Source organism: Quercus robur, chromosome 3 (genome assembly GCF_932294415.1).
Source record: "Quercus robur chromosome 3, dhQueRobu3.1, whole genome shotgun sequence".
NCBI classification, from domain to species: Eukaryota; Viridiplantae; Streptophyta; class Magnoliopsida; order Fagales; family Fagaceae; genus Quercus; species Quercus robur.
In genome coordinates, this window is record NC_065536.1 from 14,665,888 (window position 1) to 14,688,853 (window position 22,966).

The 22,966-nt window shown below is 37.6% G+C and overlaps 1 protein-coding gene and 1 pseudogene across 1 annotated transcript; both read right to left on the reverse strand.

The window, feature by feature from the left end:
• Positions 1-875: 875 nt before the first annotated feature.
• Positions 876-21,142, reverse strand: LOC126717214 (protein BONZAI 3-like; annotated as a pseudogene).
• On the reverse strand, positions 17,997-18,548 carry LOC126719298 (uncharacterized). Its single transcript, XM_050421868.1, has one exon. The coding sequence runs from the start codon at positions 18,546-18,548 to the stop codon at positions 17,997-17,999; it is 552 nt and encodes a 183-aa protein (XP_050277825.1).
• Positions 21,143-22,966: the final 1,824 nt, after the last annotated feature.

Consider the following 22,966-nt stretch of genomic DNA (forward strand, 5'->3'; position numbering starts at 1 on the left):
GAATTTAAATCATACACATATAGACAGTTCCAGTAACAAATCAATCACCCAAATTTTTTTACAAAAACCCCACCAATCCCAATCAACAAAAACCCCAAAAATCTAAGACTTACAAAGGCCAAATCCGAAAAGAGGCACACGAGAAGAGCAGCTCACAAAGCTGGGGAAGTCTAGACGTCACCACCGAGGCCGCCTGAAGCCGTCACCATGGCCGCCGAGGCTGCCTGGAGCCGCCGCCATCGCTTGGGTTCACAAGAGCCGATGGGTTCGTGGGGATTGGGTTCGGTCTGTCTGGGTTCACAGGTGCAATCGGAGCTAGGGGAGGTCTGGCCGCGTGGGGCTCACCGAGCTGAAGAGAAGCCTTCAAAGGACTGACTCACAGTAGAAGTTGTAGAGCAGAGGAGCTGGGTTCCTGGGTTCTGTTTTGGATTTTAGAGTTAGGTCTTTATGGTGTCGTTTAAGTTAGATGCTAGTGTTTTAACTTTAGGCTGAAACAACGTAGTTTTGATGCTTATTTGGCAAAATTAGAATACATCAACATGATGATGTGTCACTTAACAACAGAATTTAACTATGGGGGGTGAATTGCTAACGAAATCAAACTTCAGGGTATAAAATCAAGTTTTTGAAACTTTGGGGTGTAAAATCCAGTCAACCCCAAACTTTAGAGGTGTAATTTGCAATTTACCCTAATATGAAAATTGAAGCATTTCTAAAAACATAATAATACAATGTAACAAGGCTTTTTGGAGGAATGTCACTATTCAATGCTCATACAACACAAATATTGAAATACTTTAACCGCAGTACATTATTCCTTTTGCTACTAGCTTCTCAATTAGATATTGATTTAATCCAAAAAAATGTTTGTACACCACACAATGCAATGACATCCCATAAGGATGAGTGAACCTAGATCCTTATTTAGGGCCAAAAATTGCTACACCAAAAATTATCACCTGATCACATACATGTGGGCCCACAACGTGACAACAACACCTTCCTTATGGATGGATGCTACAAATCCTTTTGAGAGGCCTACTCCATGGAACTAGCTCATAGACCAAAAGATACTCTCTCCTTGCAAAAGTAACTTCTTTTTCATTGGTTTGTTTACTTAAAATACAGGTTGAATAAATTTTAAATTCTACCTATACAAGATATTTTTTTTTTTTTTGGTTAAAAAAAAAACTGTACTTTTTCTTTTAGGATGATATGAAGAAATTCTTTCAGGAAATACAACTTGTTAGCGGTTCAGACCTAAAAAATTTGTTAATAAAGAGCTCCTTTCAGGTAAGTTAGCTTGTGATTGGTTCAGACCTAAAATTTCTCAGTTGATCAGATCAGAATTAGCATATTTATAAATCTTGTGAACATGGTAACTGTTAGTCAAGCAGAAGTTGAGGGCTTGAGGCTGCATGGAGAGGACTTGGCTTGATATCTCTACAACGCATGTATGTCAAAAACTGTCCAGGTAACTCTTCCAATAGAGCCTGGACCACAGAAATCTGCCCACCTGTACAGAGCACAACTAATTTGTTAGATAAAACACAATGTAGAAGCCTAGGCCAAATAAAGAACAAGTACAACAAGTTGAACAAATAAGGAAATAATCAATTCCAATTCATACAACAGATAATAGACTCAAACAGATGATAAAAAGTCAAGAGGGAAGATCATTGAAATGGTTTTAAGGTTGTAAGGGAGCCAAGCAATTTTTGTTGAGCTGCTTGCTGAGCACACATTCACACTAGATTAAAATCATGATCTCATTTTCTACCTATAACATGTCTATGGGTACAAACAATCTAGCCAAAGACAGGATCATAGCAACGGTGCAACAGAAATCAAGCAACGTTTTTGTTAAATACATTCAAACACACCCTTTTGTCCTTTCATCACTCCACCCATCAATTGTTATCTAACTGGCAGAACTAACCAAATGTTCATTCCATTTTTTCTAGAATAATTATCTAACTGGGATGGTTGTGAATGCAGAATTACAGTTAGTGGATTCTATTAGATGTAACCTCAAAAATTTTGTAAAGACTAGTGCCATTATGCACTCACCATGCACTTCTCGCATTGGAACAAACTGCACGATGTCCCGTGTAGCCACACGACCTGTAGAGCTCTCTAACCGTCTTCCATTGTCAGCATCAAGAACCTGCCCAAAAATTAAGATACATTACAGTCATTCAAGCGAAAATTCTAAAAGCTAAAATTCCACCATATTTACTGAATAATTAAAATAAAGCGTAAAAGAGTATAAAGGACATCAAATTAGGAAAATATAATAGCTCCATTTCTCTAAAATCTGCACCTCCCACTCCGACTATAAGGATAGATAGAGGCAGATCGGATGCCCTGACCAAAGCGTCTTTTGTTTCTTGCAGGTCTGTAATGACTCCATCCTAGAAACACGACAATTTTTATTGAGTGATTAATTGAAGAATTGATTTAAAGAGGCATCAAATAAAGACAAAATTATCTTTAGGAGAGCTTTGAGTATAAATCCTGTGTACATAAAGTGTCTCATCTGCTTCAATAAAAGTAGTAACTTATCACAAACAAAATATATTTAGTTCGACATTCTCTTTACCGTAATAATGAGCAAGACAAAGTATTTGTTGCTGTTGTACGAGACGGACTGGCCAGCAATTTGTGCAGCTGTGTTAATCACTGGGCCAAATAAAGTGGGTCCTGCCAGGGCAACATTATGGAGAGCCCTTGCATAAGCAGCCATGATGCCTTCAACTCCTTCAACCTATTAATAAATAAAATAATTTGATTAATTCATCTATTAAAAAGAAAGAAACAAAGAAAAAAACTGGATGTTACATAAGAGTATGAAATGCAGTGTTCAGAAATATACGAACAACTTATACACAGTAGTTATTAACTTACAAAGAATGATATGAATCCTATGGTACCATTTACTTGTAATCCTTTACAACAGACATCTAATCTTATGATACAAAACATATAATGTTACAAATTTTATTAGGTGAGATAACTCAATCTATTTAATTTGCACTGTTCTCATGGACTTCTTTTAAGGGCATCTGAGACTTTCTCAAACCTTTTGATGATAAAATTAATGTATTTGGGGAATTTGAATGTATTTTTGTTCGTTGTAAATAGGGTTTAGAACTTTTCATGTTTGGTTGAAAATGTTTGTGATTTAGAGGTAATGGAAGAAGGTAAAACATCTATGGTGACAGAGCCAGGTTTCAGATGCTATTCAACAGAATTATAAATAAATAAATAATTATATTTGAGAAAAAGAAAGGAAATATGAGATAATAACAGTAAGAATAAGAAGACATGAATAAGCATAAATTTCACTTTTATAAAAATTAAGGGGTTTCCAATAAAAATTGCAAGAGGATTACAAAGAAAGAGAGAGATCTATGTGAAAACAGCTAGGCAATATGCCAGCCAGGTCAGATTCTTCAAAGATTAAGCAAACAAAGCATTACAAAGTCAGCTCCTCTCACCTCAAAGGCACCTGTACTTCCATTCAAGTTAAAACAATGTGATATGGTACCATCAATTGTTCTTCCTCCAAAGCCCCAAGCAGGAAAGCGCCTATTGGAATCATAAAACTGAATGACCTCCCCAACCTCCATTATAGCCTGCAAGTTTTCTTAATTAAGTATACAATGACTTCATCAATCAATGAAGATTTATTTTAAGTATATGCAAACAGAAGAACCCTAACAAAAATTTCAAAACAAAGAAACTTTTTTTACACAATCCACAATCTCAGACATGTTCCATGTATGGTTTTTTTTTTTTTTAATTTCTCTAGCATGTTCTGCGTTTAGTTGAGAGTAAAAGAACCTGCAACCTTGATATGAAAAACAAGCTGCTTGATCATGTTGAGTCATGACAGACAAAAGATAGCTACTTGATCATATAGACATTGCTATCGACAAATTCAATGTAAAAGTTATTTTTTCTTTCCCAGGTTGTTTTTGTGCCCCTCGTTTTGGACCAATTCAATGTAAAAGCTATTTTTTCTTATTCTAGAAGCAATTTCCAAGTTATTTTGTGTCCTTTCTTCTTCTTTTGGCGTGTGTGTTAGGAAAATACAACTCATGAACCCATACAGGATTAAAACTGTATTGGGGGGGAAGGATCTGTTGTATCTAATGTTTAGAAAGAAAAAAAAACACACACACACACACAAGCACCAAAGAAAAGCAACTACCCTATTGAGAGCACCAGAGGATGCACGGTCTTACCCGTTGATAAGGATTCAACCGGCCAAAAGGATCAATGTAGTGTAAAGAATCTGGATTCCGAGGATTTCCATTTGAGGCTAAAGAAAGAGATATTGAATATTCAAAGCATAAATCAGTCATCAACCAAAACATTTTGAACTAGGAAAAAGAGAACCCAAAAAATAAAATAAAAAACTATATGACTCCCCTAGAATGGGATATATTTTACCTGTAAAGTCAACAGCAACCATAAAGTTAAGCTCAAATCCACTGGAAATGTAATCCAAAAAACTGTACTGCTGCTTTTCACAAAATTGATCCACAAATAGCTGTCCCTTCAAAACCTATATTGATAAATTAGTAAGCAATGTAAAAATTTAAACATAAAGATTAACATGAAGTATTTTTAAAAAATATAACTGCAAGTATGAATAAGTACCTTCTCATGATCCTGATGAGGAGATGGTAAGGTGAGATTTGCACCACGTCTTTTCTATATGAAGTTTTTCCAGGTCTGCCACAGACTTCTGGAGCTTACTGATGAGGTAAATTTTAAAATAAATACCTTCTTCTTTTAGTACCAAAGACTAAATCGTGAAAACTGAAAAGTGAAAATAAACAAAAACTAAAACTAATCTGGAAAACAATAAATCTTAGCTTACCCAATAAGCACATGATTGCCACTGCTATTGAAATCAAAGCACTCTATAATTAATGGGTTATCCTACAGCAAGTGAAATTGCATATGCCATGTGAGTCTTCATTAATTATCAAAATTACAAAACATCCTATAACCATAATCTAATAGGAAACCAAGAATCATAAATCGACAAGCATACCTTACTTCCAAACTGCTGTATGCTCAGGCATAGGGGTTTCCAAATTGGATTCAAATTGTCCTTCACCACTTCAGTTTTGCATATTGGAATAGAGCCTCCACTCTCAACAATTCTAGATATTCTTAAGAAAGGATCCTATAATAAATGAAGAAACTTAAGAAACAAACACAATCAAGAATATGTATGCTTAAGGAACATGAAATTTTAACGTATCTGCTTTGTGAATACATACACTTTTAGAGAATATATCCTTGTTATCGAAGTGGGAACAATGGACTACCATCTCAACACAACTCCTCGAAGAAACTGTTTCCTCTACATGGATAGTGAGTGCCCCCAAGTTCCTCAAGCTCGTATGCCCATTTTTGTTATTGAGATTTAGGGTTAAACTCCGAGTTTGTTTAGCCACTATCTGCCATGAAATTAGAAAGAAAGAAAATGGAGGAAAAACAAACACCAAAGTTTAGTACATGTTGACCAAATCATTCTAAAAGAATTTAAGCCACTAGTTACATTTGAAACATAATTTTTAGGGGAAATTACACTTTGCCCACTTGTAATTTGCCCGAAAAACACTTTACCTATTTGTGGTTTAAATATTGGCACCTTACCCACCTGGGGTTAGCTCCATTTGTTCCCGTTACCCACCTCAATTAAAAATAAGGATAAATATGTCTATCCTCTCAAAACATAAAAACTAAAAAATCAAGAGAAAAGAAGATCTAAAAGCTAGGTTTTGTAAAAATTAAAACCTAACTTTTACATCTTTTCATGTATTAACTTTTAGATTTCTATTTTAACACATTAAAAATTGAATTGAACAATTTTTGGAAAAGAGTGTACTCCACAACACTGGATGTTGAGCCATCAGTTTTTGTTCCCACTGAAAAGACACCATCAAAAATATCACTTAATCTTTCATCGGAATCTGCATTCCCAAAGCCCAAGAGCTCAATGTCTTCAGAAAATTGCTGACCACCATCCCCTCCAAATAGCCTCGACTGAGTGGACAATTCCTTCTGATGTCTAAATTCGTCCAATGACTGTTGAGAACCAGCTTCTTGTCCTTGTCAGTGTGACTGTGAGTTGGTAACATGTGGAGCTAAGGAGCTACTTCCCAATTTTACATCTCTCAAAGGTCAATACTCTAATGCACTTTGAATTGAACAATTTTATACCAAGTGCTACTGTTTCATTCTTTGCTGCCTTGAGTGCCTTCTCTATCTTTCATTCCCCTTATTTGTCCCAGCTTAATAAATTAAATAAAAGTCCTATTTCTAATTTTCTATCACTATTAATACTATAAAATACGCTCTCCCTCTCCAAAACTTTCTTTTAATACTCCATAAAATTAAGTAATACAATACATTTTTGTTAAAATAAAAGATTTAAAAGTCGATACATTAAAAAAAAATGTAAAAGTTAGATTTTAATTTTTACAAAACCTAGTTTTTAGATCTCCTTTTCCCTTGATTTTTTAGTTTTTTATGTTTTGAGAGGAGAGAGATATAAAAGGATAACAAAAATACAAATTTACCCTTGTTTTTAACTAAGGTGGGTAACAGGAGACAAACAGAACTAACCACAGGTGGGTAACGTGCCAATTTTTAAACCATAGGTAGGAAAAGTGTTTTTCGGGCAAACCATAGGTGGATAAAGTATAATTTCCCCTAATTTTTAATTGCATCAGTGGTAATCTAAACTATGATGCACAAATTCTTAAAATAACATTATAGTGAAGTGGCTCTCACATTTGTCTTTCTACCCTTGAAATTTCTAAGAATAAAACACTCAAAATTAACACAAATTTTCACTCAAATTGCACCAGCATGATATATATGCTTTATATAATTTCAATGAGCCCAACTGAACCCAAGGCGATATACCTCAGATAGAACACAAGTAGCCTCTCCAAGAAATTCTTGATCATTCAATTTTAGTGTCTGCAAGGCAATGGAAATAAACTTTTAAAATAAGGACTTCATCATCAACTAAATTTGTTAGATTATTCTAGATGAAATGATAATAAATCAAAAATATAATCCTTATAAGTTACCTTCTTTGCTCACATCTAAATATGGTTTAAATTGTCACAATCTTTCAAAAGTATCAATTAATTCATAATTGATATGGTTAACCAATCAAATTTGGTTTCTTGTCAAAAAAATTTGCATTCCACGCTTTGTACAGTTACCAAAATTACAACCATGGAGTAAAAGATTATTATAAAAATTATAAACATCACCAATATTACATGGAGGGCTTTAGAGTTTAAACAAAATTGCCCTTTACTTTCATTTCTTATTTGTTATATAACTTCTTTCCTGTATCATGGCCAAGTTGACAGAAGCAACAAATTCAGTTTAATAATTTTTGAAAGAGCTAAATGCAACACACTGAAAAAAAAAAAAAAAAAAAAAGTGTCATAGTAATTTTCAGCAAGTGATTTCCCATACAATTACACCATGCACAATCACATGTATAGCTACTATCAAAATAATTTTTTCCAGATATTATTTGAGACATATCACACAATTGGCATCAAACATTTGTTTATAATTGTTCACTAATTACTTTTGTTTCCACTTCAATGTTTTTGACCATGTATTGACAAATTTAGTGTTTAGTATACCTGTAATTTATAGTGTGATCTAGTCAAATCAATACACATTTCACATATTACAAATGTTGATAAGAGTTTTATCTTGCGAAGTGCAATATTCAGAACTTAAAGATTGACAGAAATGCAACAAGAACACTAAGCATGTACACTTTTTTGTGTGTAATTTATTAACAGTGCAAATAGTTGAACGTAACCTACAAAACATGAATTAAAATAATAAATACTTAAAAGAGCTAAAATTGATATATACCTTCACAGGTACATTATGATATTTTGAATCCACATCATATACATGAAATCTGGCGCCAAGAAAAATAAAGGCAAACACAAGCCATCCAGTTAAATTAGAAAATCACTTATAGTAAAACAAGATTTGTAAAGCTTACACCAATGGCTGCACAATCTTGAACTGGAATGCAACTGTAACTTTTTCTATCCATGCAGGATTCAAACTATTCAATACAACCTCAGTGCGACCTAACTCCTCTAGTTTTCCATCTCTTTTCTTTGCATACACCACAGCCATTGGATCACTCTAAATGAAATAAAGTATATTTTAGCAAAAAACATAGTAAGACAAGCCTAATCACAACATGCATGCACGTCATACAAGCACATAAACAAACTACTGTGGATTGACAAATTCAAGACCCTCAGATATATGAGAATCTTTAGCAGAAACAGCCAACATAACAGTTCAGCTTGCTACATATCCAAGAGTATACAAAGAAGTGCTTGTCTGACATAAACACTACTTATGGCACATGTAATTTTGACATACCCCAAGTAGGAACCAAGGACTACAAGTCATACCCATAGCACAACTCACCCATTTTTACAAGGTTTGAGAGAGGTGATTGGTAGGCTGCCTTATCCCCATTTTTTTGAAGAGGTCGATTCCCTAACTCAAACCCATGAATACTAGTAAGTTTAAATCTGTTATTTAGTGATAGGCAGCTGTACCCAGCACCATACTCCCACCCTAGCAATAGGCCGATGATTTGTTTTAAAGCATTTTGCATATGTTATTTACTAAGCTTGCATATCCTTACTAGCTTAATTTGATTGGTAAGCTAAAAATATGAAAGAGAAAATTTCTCACTTTAGTAGGTGAGTTGTTGTCCTTGACTATCAAAAGATGTAACAAGTTTAGCTTGAAACAAGTATGTAATGTGTCTTTCTTTTACTTTTAGGTAATAGGTTATTATTGCTTGTCTCGTTTTATTTTAGAATGTAGTGTGTAATTTTAGTCTTTCATGCATACTATATAAGGCTTGGCATTGATTGCAGGAGTGAAAATGCATGTGAAATAATAAGCAAGAGTAGAAGTGAAGAGTGATGTGGTATGTGTAGCAAAGGATATGTACTGTTTTAATTATCAATAAAACTCCTCTTTCATTGAGAACTCCATTGAGTATTTGCCTGAGTGTGGTGAGACTTATTATGAAGTACTTGATGAGATACTTTCTTCCCAAGTGCAAAATTTATTATTCTAACAAATCTTCCCCAACAAGAAATCTCATTTAGATGATAACTTCCCAAACGGTCACATATTAGAAATTTGAAGGGAAGATGAAAACAAAGAAACTCAAATTTCTTACTAGAACAAAAGAAGGTTGGATAGTGTTTGGATGATATTTTCATTGGCATATTTCTGTTTAAAAATAAGTTGGAATTTTAAGCTAAAACAAACAAAGCCATAGTAAATTACCAAAATATTAGCAAATTGGAAATTTATAGTATACCCATAATAAACTCTATCAAATGTAGTTATGTATAGAGAGGAATACCTTTGAAGTGATGTCACGGTCAAGCAAGTTAGATGCAGATAGAGATAACTGTAGCATAAAATTGAAACACAAGAATGCATGAATACTGCATGAATACATAATGAGAAACCAAAAAGGGGCAAACCACATAGAATAATATGAAAAGTCATGAAAAAACAAAAGAGCCATTAATGTAGATTGAATAACAATTCCAATGGTAATGTACACAAGACTAATGTCCTATCTTGAGTTAAATTATATATGATAGTATTATTGCTTCGAAGCTTTATAAAATGCAACCCATATATAGTGAAAGGGTGAACCAATGAACTCCACAATACCCATCTGTTAGAGATGAAAAAAAGGTAGGACAACTCATCCTTTTCAAAAATAGAGGCACTTCAATCACCTAAACCTAAATTAAGATAAAATTTCTTTTGATTGATAAGTTACACATGCACCCAATAGGTCCTAAACCGACAACCTTATCCTCTATCCCATTCTTATGAAAGAAGGAAATGCCATTTGAGTCAAAACTCATTGGACTAAAATGAGATTAATATTTTTACTCTTGTATGTCAAAATGCAAAATAGTTGCTTCACAAAGCTTCTTCAGTGTCCAAGTTTACCAATATTTCATCAATATATAGCTTGATTAGCAATTTGCACCACAACATCGAATTTATGAAGTTAGTTACTAATTGAAGTAGATAATTAAAGGACCATCACAAATTTCTTTTAGGTTTCATGACTTGGCTAGCAATTTCAGCATGATAATGATATATACAAGGAAAATTCCAAACTGTTGACCCCAATAGGACTTGCAACAAAGTACACATCAATAAGAAAAATCAAATAAAAGCATCTAGTGGTCCTGAATATAAGCAAATGAATATAGATGTACATTTTTCTACACCACAATAAAAAGAATTTTTGAATCAATGGTTTTGTCTGATGTTCCATTGTTAAATTGGAACCAACAAATGGGAATCTTGCTAGTGTTCCCCTTGGGGGAGCATTTAGTAGTGCCACTTTTAGGAGGAGGTCAAGTGGGCTTATTTGATGTGGACCTTGGTGGCAACAAAACTACTAACCATACAAAGCATGCAGACACCTACATTTTCAAAAAACCTAACATGCTTAGAGAAAAGGTTCCTTGCTGTGAAGCATTGGAACTTGGTGGAAGCCCTAACTACAAGATCTATTCTCAAATTCTAAGAAATTGTTCATTGGCCAAAAAATGCGCTACATATTGATCACCATATTAAGAATAGAATACAAAGTCAACATTGCCCTCCATGTCCTACATGGTCCACTTATTAAGATAAACTAAGAGCTTGAAAAGAACCAAGGGAAATGAAACTTTTAACACCATTGAAATAGTACAAATCTCCTCCACTATGCAGTGATAATTAATTTATCAAATATGTCTTTGTACACAAAATAGTCAAATGAATAAAAAAAAAAAAAAAAACTGTCATTTTGTTTTAAGTCCAACAGCGGAGATTCTAAAAATCTTTTAAGATCAAGTTAAATCCTTGGATTTATTTAAGCAACAAAAGTAGCATCACTAATGAACTTTTCCTGAACAATAAATATTTTACTTATAATAAAGATTATCCATATTTATGTTATTATTGTTCTCACTACTATTGTTTTCAAAGCAACATCGATTGTAATAATCAAGTAACATATATATAATTCATGAATCAAATAATTCTTGTCATGAAATCAACGACCAAGATCTAAAGCTAGAATCCACTGTAGTTTCTCCCAAAGAATTGTCACACTCTTTAAGTATGAGAGACTTTCATCCTAAGCAACGTCTCATGCTCTGATTCACTGTGGAATTAACCATTATTCAAGATACTTGTATCTAAAGTTCTACCTGTGTGCCTTGTTTTATTCATTGTATTTCCTCACTTATTTTTAAATGAAGTTAAATACTTATCAAAAAATAAAAAAGATAATTGTATCAAAAGTATAGACTGTATAGTATATCAAAATTGCAGTCTACCTACAATTTGTAGGAAATTAAAAAAATTCTCAAGCCCTGTATTTTTTTTTTTCAGCATCCAAAGTCCAAGCTATAATAGCAATTCCCATAAAAAATAATTATAACATCATACTATAATAATTGGTCCCAGTGGTTTCTTTTTCTTAAAAAACAAGTACAATTGTCACCTTCACGTCCAGAACTTTTTCTCAACAACCAAATAGAACAATAAGGAATCTTAAAAAAATAATTATAATAAGCCATATATGTAAAATATGAATTTGAAAAAGAGGAATAGATAATGCCCAAATCAACAAAGCAATAGATTCATATATATAAAAGCAGTACCGATAAGCACTAATAAAGTAAACATTTAAATCGACAAAGTCACAAACACTAAAATATTTATAAAAAAATAATAATAATAATAATTCTGGGAGTTTGACCCAATGTGGGGAACAGAATATAAAAAAATACGAATAATTCTTAGGTAATCTAGAAGCACAGTGAATGATTCTTCCTTCTTTCACAATCACGGTAGGCTCCGTTCATTAAATTTATAGTGGAATCCATCATGAATATGAGAAAAGGGAGCACCATTTCACTGTTCTAAGACTATCTAAGTTTTTTCTGAAAAACACAACCCGTACACATACAGACAGTATCACCATTAGCACTACGTGAACATTAAAATTGACACAGTTTACATACAAAACAAAACAAAAAAAAATACCCAAAATTTTTCAATGACTATAGGAATTGACTGAATTAGACTGACTTTTGACCCAAAGTGGGGTACAGAATAAAGATTAACACAACCCGTACACATACAAAATATGGTTGTGTGTGTTTATGTAATGAGATTTTCAGTTATACATATAAGAGCATAACGAAATATTGAAAAGTTTCTGACATTTTCTATTTTTGTACTTTGTATTTGACATATATTACCTCGATTTGAGTGAAGAGAGGCTGAATGCCACGAGACTTGAAGAAGAACTCAACAGCGTCGTTGTGTCCGCCATTGTTGTTGTTGGTGGTAGCAATACTATTGGGCCATTGCTGGGCCCCACCCACTGCTTGCTTACCTCCCTCTACATCGGAAAAGCAGTTCCCCATTCTCTCTTTCTTTCTTTTTCTTTTCTTTTTTTTTTTCTCTCTGAAACTGATTGAAAGAAATCTTATTATGCGCTTGGATGTAACTGACGTAACAGATAAAACGTGTTTTGATAAAGTTTCTCCGACCCAGATTGTGAATTGTGGATTGTTATGTAATCTCGATATATATACAAATACACAGACTCACAGAGTATAGGGAAGACGAACTGTCTCTCTCTTGTTTTGATTAGAAACTTTGGAGGGAATTTAACGAAGGAGTTTCGTAGCAAAAGCCAAATTGACTTGACACGATTGTGAAACTTTGAAGTATCGTTTGTTGAATACAACTGGTCTTAACTTTGAAGGTCCCGAACTATGATCACACGATGGAATCAAATTCCATAGAAGAGAGTCATTATTTTCTTTTTCTCTTCCTGAAACAGGAAATAGAACTTTGTTAAGAAGGATCCTATCACAGACGCTTTCTCATACACTTTGTCCCACTTGACACGCTGTAATTGGACTTTTTTGTCACTGTTACCTGTCCCCATCGCTATAGCATTCCCATAAGCTCTCTTATAAAAAAAAATACCTCACCAAAAATCTATTCACCAAAAGTTTATTTTATTATTTTACCGCATTGTAATATTCCACTCATTACATGTTCTATTCTTTCCTTCTAAATATTTTTTTTTTTTTTTTTTTTTGGTAATAGACGATTTCATTAAAACAAAACTAAGGAAGAACAAGAGAAACAGGACACAGCCTGGACAGGTAAAAACCCTTACAATCATCCTCATAAGCCTTAAGAGTGCTCACAGGCGGGCTCTCATAGAAATCAATTTCAGCTTCTTGACTAATACTCAACCTAGCTAAACTATCTGCACACCGGTTTGCTTCCCGGTAGCAGTGCTTGAAAAGAATCCAGTGGAAACGAGAGATCAAGCTCCTACAGTCGTCCAAAACAGGGGATATTACATTGTTTACATATTGATCATTACTAATAGCATCCACAATAGCCCTTGCATCCAGTTCAACGATGACAGCGTCTATGTTGAGATTACAGCATAATATAAGACCCTCCTTTAGACCCCAAAGCTCAGCTATAAAGCTGTTTGTGACTCCTATACGTCTGGAGAAGCCCCTAATCCAAAGCCCACGATCATTCCTTATCACTCCCCCACATCCAACCACACTCGGATTGCCACACACCGAGCTGTCCGTATTAAGCTTCATCCACCCAACCGGAGGCTTTTCCCATCGAATTCTCTGAACAGCTCTTTGGATCGGTACTCTAGGAGAGGCAATGCAGTGCAAGAACTCAATGACTTGGTTAATAATGAGCGAATCCAATTGAGGATTCAGCCTCTTCCTTTGAAACACAAAATTATTTCTGGCTTTCCAGATGTTCCAAATAGCAAAAGGGAATCTAATTTTCCACGGCAACCTCATGGATACACTTGTAGCAACCCCCGTGTCCATCTGATTACCATTCCAATGCAGCCAGTCCAGCAGCCCACTATCCCAAAAAACCCGATTAGCTTCAGTAATACCCAGCTTTGCCCACACCAGCTTAACCCAAGCACAGTCACGAAGGGCATGCAGAACTGATTCCGGAGCTTCTTGACAAATGGGGCACAACTCTTCTACACAAACCCCTCTCTTCATAAGACAACTCCTAACCCCAATACTATTATGGGCACACATCCACAAAAAGGTTTTAATTCTAGGAAGGGTATTTACTTTCCAAATCCAACCAGCACTAAACTCCTCACACTCCCCCTGCCCCATTGCAATACTATAGGCACTTTTCAAGCTAAAATTACCTTGAGGAGACTCAGCCCACGCAAGTTTATCCCTTCCCCTGCTTGTCATCGCATAAGGAGTGGCTTGAATCAACATCTTAACATCTGTTGGCAGCTCAAAAGATAGCCTATTCCAATCCCAACCCGTATCTCGTAAGAAATCTTTAACTACCAGCTGGTTTACTTCCCGAGGAAGTGGCCCTTGAATATAACTTCGGAGAGTACCCTTGCTCAACCAATTGCTATGCCACACATTCAAATTGTAAGGTTGAATTTATTCAACCATCTAATTGGCTTTATTCCGTGCCAAATTTGCTTGTAATTCAGCATTTAGTAACCCTGTATTTAGGTGGGTTTGTTGTAAGGGTAGTGAGTGAGATAGAGTGAAGATTGCTCAAGAGTGTGCAAGAAAACAGAGTGTCGTGGCTGGGACTCGCGGGTGGACTCGCGGCTGCAAGCCGCCAGAAGCTGCACACGTGCCAAGCATGCTGGAAGATGAACAGTCATGCTAGCTGGAGCACTACAGGACAAAACAGGACAACTGGCCATACGGTTATCTCGCGACTGGATCTCGCGACTTGGTCAAGCCGCGAGGTCAAGCCGCGAGCCACCCCTGTTTTGCCAAAACCTGACGTTTCACATTCCTCTCCTCTCCAGTATAAATACCCCTTTAACCCACGATTGAAAGAGGGCTTCCAGAGAGAATTTTGAGAGAGAAACCCTAAAGAAAAACAAGATTGTTTCACACACAATCCCTACCTTAGAGTCTCTTCAAATTCCCTCACTCTCTTCCTCTCCATTGTCAAATCCTTGAGAGGCATTATACCAAACCTGGTTCTCACCATTATCATCTCTGTGAGACAGTCGTTTGGAGTTCTAGGAAGCAGTTAGGAAGGAGCCAATATTCATTGGTTGATGCTACGGTCTAGTAGCGAAATCCGGGAAGCTAGAAAAGAAAAAGGTTCGGCGCAACCTCGTTGGAGCAAGAAGCTTGGAGGGCTTAGATGCACTGGGTAGATTAGGCTTGGAGGGTCTATTGCTGTCCTTGTATCCCAACTGTATTTTCTAGTGGATTGATTACCGCTTGGAGGGCGGCGGAGAGGTTTTTCGCCGAGGTCTTCGGTTTCCTCTTCGATAACACATCGGGTGTTATCTTTGTGTTTGCATCTTCCTTCCTCTCTATCTCTGCCTTTACATTATCTGCTATGGTTTTATTTTGTTATGGCTTAGATAGTTGTTTAACCAATTTCATATTATAGCATATGTTAAGTTTCCGCACACTAGTTGTTTGACATATTGCTTGTGTTGGTTAAGTTGGTTTTTGGGGGTCTAAACGTTCAAAAGTGTTTTTGTACACGTTTTTGAACTTTCACAAATTACTATCTCTACCTACCAACCATCTACTCCCCTTATTGAAAATATCCATCCCCTTTTTCATTGCTGCCCAAATAGAAGAACAAGGAAGCTTATGGGGATTAGCAGCACGCAATCTTCTACCAGAACAGTATTTCCTTCGTAACACTTGAGCCCACAAAGCTTCACCTTCAGTATGAAATCTCCAATTAAGTTTTGCAAGGAGAGCAAGATTTCTTCCTTTAGCAGCTTGCAACCCGAGACCCCCTTCCTCCTTTGGTTTGGTAACCTTATGCCAACCAATCCAATGCATTTTCTTTTTCTCCTCCGAAGACCCCCAAAGAAAGTTTCGGTTGACCCTATCTATCCCCTCCAAAATTTTTCCAGGCAAGGAAGAACACTGCATAACATACGAAGGGATAGCAGCTGATGAGGCTTGGATGAGGACTGTTCGACCAGCCAAAGACAACATGCTCGCTTTCCAACCAGCCAGCTTTTGCTTAACTCTGTCAAGAATAAAATTATAATCCTGAGTTGACCTACCAGCATGCTTCAAAGGAAATCCCAAATATTTACCAAGAGAAGGAGTGGAAGCGAATCCAAGAATATCACTCAACGACTCCTTAGTGTCTCTGTCAACATTTGGAGAGAAATAAACTCTTGACTTAACTTCACTAAGAGATTGCCCTGAGAGATTACAAAATTCATCAAGCACATCCCTAATCGCAGAGCAATTAATGTGATCTGCTTTGGCAAACAATAAGATATCATCAGCAAAGAGAAGATGGGAGAAGGAAGGGCCACTTTGGGATGCCTTAACTGGCTGCCAGAAGTTTGCATGGCATTTTTCTTCAATCAACTGCCCAAGATAGTCCATGCACAGAATAAATAAATACGGGGACAAAGGATCCCCTTGCCTTATCCCTCTAGAAGGGTAAATCGGATCAAGAGCCTCTCCATTAAATAAGATTGAAGTTGAGACCGAGGAGACACAACTCATGATAATGTCCCGAAGATCCATTGGGAGATTGACTCTCATGAGCATGTCCCTAATGAAACTCCATTCGATCTTATCATACGCCTTCTCCAGATCTATTTTTAGCACCATATACCCAACTCCCCCTTTCTTTTTACTAACGGAATGTATAATCTCTTGAGCTATGATCACATTATCAGAACCTCTCCTGCCTGGAACAAAAGCCGTTTGTAAAGGGGAAATTAATTTCCCCAAGTGAGGTCTTAGCCGAGCCACAATGATCTTGGTCAACACCTTATACACCGAATTGCACAAACTGATGGGCCTATAATTTCCCAACGTCTCCGGGCCTAGGACTTTAGGAATTAAGGCAATGTGGGTCTTGTTTAAATACTCCGGAACTCTTTTTTCCACAAACACCCTCTTAACTTCCTCCATCACTGATTTCCCCACCACAAGCCAAAATCTTTGGAAAAACCCTGCATGCAGCCCATCCGGGCCAGGGGCTTTAAAATGTTTTAAAGACCACATAGCTGTCTTAATCTCCTCTTCTGATACCATCCCACTCACACTTTGTTTTTCTTCCTCCGAAAGCCTTGGTTGCCACTGAAAATTTGAGCTGGATGAGGCCGAGGCAGAAACAAGGGATGTCGTATAAATGTCAGCATAGCCTTTCCAAAAGAACTCTTTCACAGCACTCTCCTCAGACAACCACTCCCCACTGTTATTTTTGATAGCCAGGATTTTGTTCCTTTTCCTTCTAACCAAGGTCGACACATGATAGAAAGTGGTGTTCCTATCTCCCTGGATCATCCAATTCACTCGGGATTTTAAAGCCCATAACTCCTCTTCTTGAGCCAGCACACTATCCAACTCCTTTAATAACTCATTTTCAAGATTTAAAAGGAAAGAGGAAGGCTTCACAGAGATAGACCGCTGAATCCCATTAAGTCTGGCCATAATATTCTTTTTCCGGACAAAAATATTTCCAAATTGAGTTCTATTCCAGATCTTGGCTTCCTTTGTAAACTTTTCAATTGCCTCACCAAGCCTGGGAACATGACTCCAAGCCTGAGAGACAACCTTAGGAAAGGTGACATCCGACAACCAGCCCGTTTGGAACATAAACGGCCTTTCCCTTCTACGAGCTTCCCTCGGAATCATCTCTAATAACACGGGACAGTGATCCGAGTGGCATCTTGTGAGATGAACCACTTTGGCATCAGGATACATAACACACCAGCTAGGATTAACAAAAAATCTGTCAATCCTTTCCTGTATCAGAGCCTGGACTTCCCTTCTATTTGACTAAGTGAACCGAGGACCCGAGAACCCAATATCAATCATATTACAATAATCAAGACATTCTTTAAACAACAAGGACCGACTAACATTCACAGCTCTCCCCCCAAACTTATCATCCCCTATAAGAGGTTCATTAAAATCCCCTGCTATCACCCAAGGCATGTTATGGAGGTCTGCGACTTTAATGAGGTTATTCCATAATATGTGCCTTTCAGCACTCCTAGGGCTGGCATATACAGCAGTAAATAACCAAGTAAAATTTGAGGGACGTACCTTCACCGTTATGTGAATCTCTTGCTCTGTGCTAGCTAAGGAAGAGACCTCTACCTTCTCTGACTTCCAAAGAACCCACAATCCACCAGAGTATCCGATAGTGTCTGAGTGAACCGCTCCATCAAAAGGGAGATTTTCAGTAATCGCCCTTGCTCTCTCCCCTCCAACCCGAGTCTCCATCACCACTAGAATTGCAGGGTCATGATTTTGCTCCAAATCTCTAACATGATTTTGAAAGGAGGGCTTCAAAGCACCCCTACAGTTCCAAACAATAATATTCATAAAACAAGGATTTGGAGAGGAGCATACATCATCCGGAGACATCAGCTTCGCCTCTATCCTCCGAGTCCATCCGATCCCCAGACTCATCTCCTTTATCTGCTCTTTCCCAATTACAACTACCAGTTTGAGCTGAAAAACCCCCATCTTCATTCCCTGTGAAGCCATTAACAGCTTGAAGATCATGACCAGATGAAAATCTCAAATCATCAACACCTCCACCTCCATCACAATTGGCACCTCTACTAAGAGAATTCACCTCCGCACCTTTCCTTCCCTCCAAACTTCCCTTACCCTCACTTTCAATTTGGGGATGGGACATCCCATGGTGTTTTTCAGATTTGCTCACGGCTCGGCTTGCGCTCAACCCAGGCAGACCGCCCCTACAATCACCCAAATTGTAACCCACCTCTGACCCAAACTGAAAATCATACATCCTACTCGAATCTGGAACACCACTGCACGGACTTGCCTGGTAATTTGGACGAGATGAAGAACTTACTTTTTGAAAATTAGTGGAGTCAACAGCGTTCTTTATCAGCGCCTTAGGCTCTCTAGCACGGGCAATAGCTTTTTTGCCCTTCACTGAAGTGCTTCTGGTCTTCCCTTGGCCTTTATTCAGATTGGGCCACTTTTCCACCTGGCCCGTGTTCTGCAGGCTTATGCTTTGGCTTGAAGGGGGCTGGGCCCATCCCACGGGCTCTTTGGAAATATTCTGGATAACATTTATCACCTGAGCCTTATCAATAGACCTTAAAGGAGATAACTTTCTCTTTGTCTCTCTAGACGGCCCACCACTATCTTTAAAAGCCCACTCATTCTTAACGTTCCCACGAACTACTTGTGCATTGAACAGATTCACATGGTTCCCTCCACTCCTGCGAGCTTTTGTCTCATTCTTTCTGCGGCCAACCACTACCCAAGGGCCACACGTGTCACCATGCACTTCCTGCGGACAGTCCTTTTGCACGATCTCCTGAGGCACAGTGTCTGGCCCCACCTCTGCACTATTCTGTTCCTGCTCATGCATATTGCATTCTTGGTCATTCCTTTTGTCTTCTACCTCTACCTCCGTTTCTCTCGTCGGCGAGTTTTGCCGGACAACATTCGGGCAAGCTTCACGCCTATGCCCCAGTCTCCCACACTCAAAACAAAGATTTTGTATTCCCTCATAGGACACTGATTGTTCACGTTTACCAATAAGAATGGCAGTGACCAGCGGCTCATGTACATCAATTTGAATACACAGTCTAGCAAATTTGCCCCTGCTTTCCGACGCTGTGAATGAGTCCACCCTTAACACATTTCCAATAGCATTACCTATCTGCTTAAGTGCCTCTGCATTGTAGTACTCAATCGGCAATTCATTGAGCCTAACCCAGACTGCAACTGAAGAAATGTTTGCCGACGACGATCTAAAATCCGGCTCCCATGGTCTAAGAGACAAGAAGTGCCCTCCAATGAACCATGGACCCTTTTTTAGAACATTTTCAAAATCTTCCTTCAAGGAGAGCCTCGTGAGAACAAAGCCATTACCTAAGTTAACACAATCCAATCTGCCCGCTGGTTTCCACAGAGCCAGAAGCTTGCTTTGAAGGAAGTTAAAACCCACAGATTTCCCGTACACCTTAACGATGAGAGCTCGAGCCCAAGGACCTCGTATATGCTGCTTGAAATTACTGGAAAACTTCACAGCTACTAATCCCTGTCTAAGATTTTCTACTTCCTCATCCGAGTCAGCATCATCTTCCATTGCCTCCCCAAAGTTGAAAGCTTGAATGTAGGCACCTGGAATCTCGCCTACAAGCTTGTCCTTGAAGGACATACTCTGATTCCATGAACCAACCCCACGGTTTGGGGACGAAGGGCCTGACTCCTGCCCATCACAGAACCCTACATACCGGATATCTTTTACTTTTTTCTTGCTCCGAGATAACTCCTCTTGTTCTTCTTTGGAGAGCGAGAGAGCCATTTTCTACAATAAATTGTTTCCCGGAGAGCCATTTTCTAAATATTAAAATAATATATTTACTCAAAACCAATCCATATACTACCAAACAGCCAAGTGGCAGTAACCACCAACCAAGAACCACCGCTACAACCACCGCCATAAACTACGACCACAATCACTGACACTTTAACAAATTCTAAATTCAAAAACCTCAACAAAAGGGGAAAAAAAAAAAACTCAAAACCTTCAACAAAACCCCACCATACACAGCACAGCCCGCCACCACCATACCCAAGGACAGCCCGCCACCACCACCCACAGGTACAGCCCGCCACCACCAACAAAAATCCACCAGCCGCCACCACCACCCAATACTACTTTAAAAATATCCCCAAAATTAACACAAAACTATCCCAAAAAAAAGAGCTTGAAAAAGAACCAACTCACCCATAATCACAATCACATGGAATCCACAACCGAAGGGGAAAAAAATACAGAGGGAGATCAGAATCAGAGATCTCCACGGCGACGGCCTCATCGGTGAGGCTGAACTCCACGGCGAGGCCGAACTCCACGGCGACGGCCGATCTCAATAGCAACGGCCTAGGCAGAGAAAAAAAAAAAGACAGAGAGGGAGTGACAGGAAAAAAAAAAGAGATAGAGAAGGCGCAGAGAAAGTGACAGGAAAGAAAAAAGGAAAAAAAAAAGGAAAGAAAAAGGGAGAGGTGAAGGTTCTGGAGAAAGAAAGAAGAAGTAAAAAAGGAAGGGTTGAAGAGAGGTGAGAAGATGAAGGGAGTGGCGTGGAAAGCAAGAAGAAAAAGAAAGAAGAAAAATAAAGAGAGAGAAGAAAGAGCCATAAATGAAGAGAGAGAGAGAGAGAGAAGGAAAAAAAAAAAATAGTACATCCGTCGTACCGTTCTAAAGATGGAATGACATTGTTTACATGTGTCAAAATTTAAAGGATTTATACCACCTCTCATTAGAAGGTTTTTTTTTTGGTATTTAATGTGTTAAATATCAAATAGGGTTTTTTTTTTGGTATTTAATGTGTTAAATATCAAATATTTGATATTTGATAAATGATACATCTCTTATTTTTTTTCTTTGTCATAATAATTTATTATATTTTTATATATCTATTTATTAAGAGGATTGAAAAAGTTAATTATGACTTTGAAAAATGTTAAAAATACCTCTAATCTAATTACATAATCATTATTCTTATAAAATAAAAAATAAGGTTAAAATTTTAATTCAACAAAATTTAAATAATAAAATAACTACGAGAGAAGCTTTTTTTTTTTTAAATTAGCACGCTTTTTATCTAAATATATATATATATATATATATATATTTTGAGGAACAGGTAAGTCAATTTTATTGAAGTAAATCAACCTGAAATACATGAATTAAATCTTGTGGTAGTTCTTCTAACCACACATCTGTATCAGCAGATAAAACTGCTCTTTTAGCAAGGGAGTGGGCTAAACTATTGCCCCCCCTATATACATGACAGAAACTGCAAGATGGGAACCAAGAGCTAGCTTTTTTAATATCTTCAATTACATGGCCCCACTGTGTCCTATTTTGTTGCGGATTATTAATAACTGTGATGACCTTCAATGAATCACCCTCCACTTCCACGTGACCAAGACAAAGCTCCTGGGCAAAGAGAAGAGCTCTCTGAGCAGCTAAGGCTTCGACCAAGTCCACAGAACTAGGAAGTGGAATGATTTGGCTCAGTGCAGCAATAATCATGCCTTCTGCATCCCTCACTACCACTCCCAGTCCCGCACTCGAAGAATCTTCAAAGTTAGCGCCATCGAAGTTGAGCTTGTAAGCTCCTAAACCCGGCGGCTTCCATTTCCGTCTCAAGCACTGAATGGAGGTTCAAGATGGCCTGTCCTGAACGTCTCGGAATTCCTGCAGTAGCTCCCAAGCCCGTCGCACCGTTTCCCCTACTTCCCAAACCGGCTGCTTCTCTTTCAGTTTATTTCGTCGAACCCAAATACACCATGCAACCATTGAAAACAGAGCAGCAACGTTTGGACTTGTCTCTGCCAACACGAATTCGACAAGATCACCAAAGCTTTTGGAAACCTTGGACCGTAGGGGGCTAAAACCAGGGTCCGAAAGCCAAATGCCTTTGACTCCATCACACAACCATAAGCAGTGAATGGTGTCTTCAAGGTGTTCTTTACAGAGATTACAGAATTTGTCCGGTAGAACATGCCGTGAAAACAGGTTCAGCTTGGTGGGCAAAGACTCCCTTGAAGCTCTCCACAAGAAATGCTTCACTTTGTTAGGTACTTGCAACTTCCAAATTCCATTCCAAAAATGCTTATAACCTTCTGTTTCAGATGAACTAGGCAGAGCAGCTCTACTTTCCGAGGATAACAACTGGTAAGCGCTTTTAACCGAATAATTCCCATCAGTGGTGAGTGGCCAAATAAGCAAGTCCTCCATTGGA

What these genes read in the sequence shown, in the direction of transcription:
- LOC126719298 (XM_050421868.1), bottom strand. Translation starts at nt 18,548, where the DNA reads ATGAATATTATTGTTTGGAACTGTAGGGGTGCTTTGAAGCCCTCCTTT.